Genomic DNA, 6,000 nt, shown 5'->3' on the forward strand with positions numbered 1-6,000 from the left:
TAGCACTTATGGGTAAATCCAGAAATGCATATAGAGTGTTAGTTGGGAGACCAGAGGAAAAAAGACCTTTGGGGAGGCCGAGACGTAGATGGGAGGATAATATTAAAATGGATTTGAGGGAGGTGGGATATGATGATAGAGACTGGATTAATCTTGCACAGAATAGAGACCGATGGCGGGCTTATGTGAGGGCAGCAATGAACCTGCGGGTTCCTTAAAAGCCATTTGTAAGTAAGTAAGGAACACACTAAACCAAACTGGGAAGTTCAATGTTAATGTTAATACACATTTTACAATTTAAAAAAGTGACAGGAAATTTCAGGAAATCCCTGTAATTATAATTGCGTTTAATACAGGAATTAAGCAATGGAATTAAAATAGATAAATACAATCTTCATCTTACGATGTTTGGTGACGTATATACGTCCGTTGATGTGACATATTAATGAATTTAAATACTATTATAGTCACAATCATGCCATGGTATGAAAGAAAAATTTCACAACCTCGAGCGGGAATCGAACCTGCGACTTCCTGTTCTCCGGTCAGGCGTGAGACGAACTCGATAGCTCAGTAGTAGAGCGCCTGACCGGAGAACAGGAAGTCGCAGGTTCGATTCCCGCTCGAGGTTGTGAAATTTTTCTTTCATACCATGGCAGATAAATACAGTTTTCTGTAAGATTTAAGTGTGTAAAATGAACGGAATGAAATAAACTATGAACAAAAGTCAATCCTCCAATAATAATGCATTAAAACAGAATGTACTATGAAGAGGACAAGTACATTTGAAACTAGAATGAAAAAGATGTAAGCAAATACCTAAATCTCAGAATCAAAATTTGACCAAAACTTTGATGTCAGAGGCCGTGAATACCATACTTGAAAAATTACAGTATTCATACTATCTAGTTTAAGGGATATTTTTCTTTGCAGAGTCCCACAGCAGGTCAGCAGCACTATGAGAATTTATGTATGAAAGCTGTCAACCAATCTATTGGACGTGCTGTTCGACATAGAGGAGATTATGCTACTGTGTTCCTGCTGGACCATCGATACACGAGGCCTCATACGCAAGCTGCACTTCCAACCTGGATCAGAACCTCGCTTGCATCACATGTTAAATTTGGTCCTGCCTTTGCTCAGCTCTGCAAGGTATTCAGCTCATAAGTGTTGTCATTCTTGGTGATCTCAATGTTACTCGCTAGCAAATTGTTAGCTTGTTGTCATTTTGTTCTTCCCTTTCTCCCATTCCTACCTAGGAATATGATTTTCCTTAATTTTTATTTCATATGTGCCTGGGTCTATGCAATATGTAAAATCTTAGGAATAATAATGTTACAGAAATTACGATATTTCGTTTTCGGTATTGTAACAAGTTATATGATAAAATTGTTTAACTGTTTATATTTCTTTGTCACTGATTAACATTTTAACTTCTTACTGTGTTAGTATTATAAAAATGACTAGGCTTCGAACAATGACGGACACCATGTCGAAACTAGTCAGCCAGGTATTTTTTATAATATTGTAACTTTTATTTCAACACAATAATGTAATTTTATTCTCACAACAATAATCACTTTCTACAATTTAATTTAAACACTCCCGTCAACAATGGGAGTGGAAAACTCTACACAGCAACACAGTATTCGTTATTGCACTCCACAGACGAGAATGACAATTCACTTAGATTATTGCGAACAACAATGTACTCCTAATCTCAACCAATGTTCACAAAACACTGTTTACAACACAAAACTGTCAGTTCTCAGTTCGTTTGCCTTCGCTAGTTCTTCTAGCTCAGTCACTCAAGTTCACAGAAAATCGAACCCAGGACTTGTAGAGTCAGTCCACTGAACTTCGAACTCAGGTCCCCCAACTGCGGTCCACTGCACTCGAACTCAGGACTTCCGGCGACAGTCCACTGGCCAGGACGCTCCCAACAGTTGCGGACACACTCAAGTCGAACTCCGGTCTCGACTGACTGGCTGGCTTGCTGTCCAAAAACTAGCAATGACTACAACTAACTGCTGTCAGCTCACTTGCGTCTCCTATTTATAACTGAACCATAGTTTCCAGAAAGTACGATTTCTACAGATGCCGAGAAGATGGCGCCTTTCTAGACTTCTCTGGATTTCGCCCCACAGTTGCAGCTGCTTACTTCCCCCTCTCTGCTGCGGCCCAGCATGCCGCCATTCCCCTTACGTCGTGCCACACTGCAGCGACCAGTGTTTCGTCTCCCCTCCGCGCCGCACCCTCAGCGCTCCATGGAGCTCGCTTCGGCTATCGGGCCTCATATCTTCTCGTGTGCCCCCCTTGTGTGGGACACGAGATCGACTCTCGACGTGGCTGTCACAATATTAACACAGTAAAGAAGATGTAATATTAATCTGTATAGATAAAGTATTAAAAGAGTGTACCAAACAATGATAAACCTGTGACAAACAATATTCTTGTGTTTTCTTTCTTCTTCTTTTTGTGCAAGTTAATATTTTATCTTTGCAGTTTTTTGCATCCAGGAAGCCAAAATGAAACAGCATGCTGCTGAAGTGATTCTCATAACATCAACTTTTCACAATGGATGTAGGAATTATAAGAGCAAGATTACCAATTGCCAAATGAGATGATATGCTACAACACTGCTGTTATCTGTCATATATACTCAGCATCACAGGATCGAAAAAATGATTGCGAAAAATCCTTTAACATGATCTTGTAATGTATTAAGAAATCTAGTCGGTTTTATGTTACTGATTTGATTTGTTACAGTAAAAACATCATATTACTTCTCTTTACAAAATAATTTTAATTATGTGATTCTCTTTGTCTTATAATCAGGTATTGTATGCATTGTATGTGTATCACAAGAATGTCTTCTCAATGTGCTAAAGAACTTGAAATATATGCTTGTTAAACAAAATTCAGATTTCTTACTCAACATGATCACCTGGCCAAACATCTATGCAAGAGTGAAATTTTAGCTTCACTGAATGGTTTAGTGTAAAAGAGATCTACCCATAAATGGAGATCTTCTGAAGAAGCTCTTCCTAAAGCTACTATCACTGTCCAGCGCTATTGGGTTGCAAGATGATAGACGAATTTATAGCCAAACAGCTGAGCACTAACCAATCTTCCAACAAAACTTGTATTTTATTGTAGGATACATCAAATAAATATAAGTTTTTCTTCCATTCCTTGAGCATGTCATTTACGAAATTGTTACGTATGTGTGATGAACTGAAGATGTGCTGAAATAAGCAAGTCATTTGTAGATAATTGTCATATTTTGTTTCACATTTCCAAATACTGTGAAGTTATACAAAACATGAAAAAAATGTTGTAGTGCTGCAGGAATATAAGTTTTTACATGTTTTCATCATTACTGATACCTACAAATGGTTTTTGTTCTTGGAATGTCATGTTATGTCACCCATTTAGCATAATTACAGTGAAACTTGGATTTTACGTTTTTGAAGGGACTACTTAAAATGAATGCAAAATCAAGAAAATGTGAAATCATTTAAATTTAAATTTACATAGATTTTAATACTACACACATTAAACTAATGTCATATTGACATAGGAATTATATGAACATTTTAACTTTGTCATTGTTCTGCTGTGTGATAGACCACCTTAAACAAGGCATGCCAAAACCCAGCACATTGTGTAGTTGTCTCTGTGCAATGTACACTTTCTATTCCCCTACCTGAAGGGAATGAATTGGATTGACGGGGAGTGCAACAGGGCTGTACAGTACCTGTAGTATCAGATCAACTTTTGTTTCAGTAACACAGAACAGTACGGGTGCTGATTGAGCTGTGACTGTGAATGTGTTATGAAAAATAAAGTGATGAGTCCACATTTATAACGAAGGAGAGAAATTACGAATCATATAACTTAATTATTGTTATAATGTTTTCCTCAGCCAACAATAATTATTTTAAAATGAAAGGCCATGTCGAGCTAATAGTTTTGTGACAGTCTAGATGAGATTAGCAAAGTTCTCAAAATATGATATTCACCAGCACTTATTTCTTAATCAGTGCTCTCACAGTAAAACAACTTGACAATAGCGTTGTTTTGAAGTCTGTACTAACAAAGCCATCAAAAGCCAAGACTTACAACTTCTATTTGATGAGCTGGTAAGTGATGAGAATATTGAATGAGGAATACATGTGAGGCTCTTGAGGCTGTAAGGGAGCTATTTGCAAGACAGAAAAATTTTCTGGAAAAATATGATAAATTTTCCATCTCACGTCAGTATGTTATGTTAATATACTTACGTTAATGATAATTCTTTAAACCTGACATAAAGAGAAAGTAGTCACTTCACAGCTTGTGAACTACGGCTTTAACGTCTTTCATTAATGCTCCGAACTTGCTGATACTTGCTCTCAACGTTTTCCAAATAAACTATATGTAAATTTAAATTTTAAGCTTAATTTATACAATTTATAAATATTAATGTTAATTTATATTGACATAGAGCAAGGAAATGATTTCAGTGTAAAAGCCTCACAATGTTCTACTGCATGTAATTGAAAGTAAAATATATTTTTTGACATTTGTGTACCAATGGTTCCAATAATGCTTGACGAACATTTTCCAAATAAACTATGTGTAAATTTAAATTCTAAGCTTAATTTATACAATTTATTAATATTAATGTTAATATAGAGCAAGGAAATGATTTCAGTATAAAAGCCTCACAATGTTCTACTGCATGTAATTGAAAGTAAAATAATGCTTGACGAACAATGAAAAAGTATTACTTTAAAATAATTAGTGCTTACTACGTAAATGTAATATTGTATTCGTTTTTTGTTGTTTCGAAATTATTGCAATATTTATATTTTCTTCAAATACTGTACCTATAAAAATCATGTTAATAAATGGTGCTTTACAAACCACTGCCTTGTGAAATATAACTGAGTAAGCCTAATATTTCTTGTGTCACAATTGTCAAATATAGACACGGACAATAATTTTGCTTTTGTCCTTCTGCTGAGCAGGGTGTGAATTAAGATTTCTGATGAGGGAGGATAGAATCCTAGCCAGATAATACCATACATAAAATTATTTTTATCCTCATTCGATAAGACTCAACGCTTGGTTGCACTGAGTTGCTTGTCTTGCATCTTGATCATAAAAATAATTATAGCCAGAGCAGGCTTACTACTAAGATTTATTTCAAATCATCCGTCCTCAAGTGAGGTTGACCACTGGGATCCAGAATTAGCAAACATAAAAGATAAAGGGAAATGAAACGAGCAAAATAATGAATCGATTTGTACATTAAAACAAAAATTTACGTGTTAACATATAGATTATAATGTAGAATTTGAAGAGAGGCCTTCAGAATTTCCATTACAATCTTCTGAACCTCATAAAAGGGAATTTTAAAGGATTTAAGGATATTACATGTAAATTTTGGTAAACAACCCCTCTCCAAATAGTAAGCCTGTAACATCCCAGTTGTAAAGTGAAATGCCATATTTTTCACTGAAGTATGGAAGACAAGGTACATATTTAGCTCGCTTGTCATCATTTATCTGCAGTGCTTGATTCGTATCTCGTTTAAAGCAAATCGTAGAGTCTAAGACCATCGCTTTCTGGGTTCTTCTATTGATGGCAATTATATCGATTCTTCTATGAGAATCATCTTCAGACACTCAATGAATCTCCTCATATACTTCCCATTCTCTGTTTCTTAGCAGGTTGACAATTGCTGTACGGGCACGATGATGTCTGTTGTTACGTAGTAGCTCTCCTTTCTTACAGAATCCCAGTATGTAACCATTGGTCACTGACCAAGTGTTTCAGTCTCGCTGCAGCTGGGATGGTTCTGCCAGGGACAGATCTCACTGCAGTGACGTTACAAGACATCTTGTTGGTATTGATGTATTCCAAGGACGAAAGACACTTTTAGAGGAGATGATGTGTAATTCCTAAGTGATTGATTGTTGTCAGCTTGCCAGTGATGATAATACATCAATA

General features: G+C 36.0%; 1 protein-coding gene across 1 annotated transcript in view; it reads left to right on the forward strand.

The window, feature by feature from the left end:
- LOC138710605 (ATP-dependent DNA helicase DDX11) overlaps positions 1–4,598 on the forward strand; it is a 40,925-nt gene extending 36,327 nt beyond the window's left edge. Inside the window, exons 16-17 of the mRNA XM_069841609.1 lie at positions 934–1,152; positions 2,506–4,598. Of these exons, the coding sequence (XP_069697710.1) occupies positions 934–1,152; positions 2,506–2,532 (246 nt within the window). The 3' untranslated portion in view covers positions 2,533–4,598. The remainder of the gene's footprint in view (positions 1–933; positions 1,153–2,505) is intronic.
- Positions 4,599–6,000: the final 1,402 nt, after the last annotated feature.

This window comes from Periplaneta americana, chromosome 12 (assembly GCF_040183065.1).
Source record: "Periplaneta americana isolate PAMFEO1 chromosome 12, P.americana_PAMFEO1_priV1, whole genome shotgun sequence".
In the NCBI taxonomy this organism is placed as follows: domain Eukaryota; kingdom Metazoa; phylum Arthropoda; class Insecta; order Blattodea; family Blattidae; genus Periplaneta; species Periplaneta americana.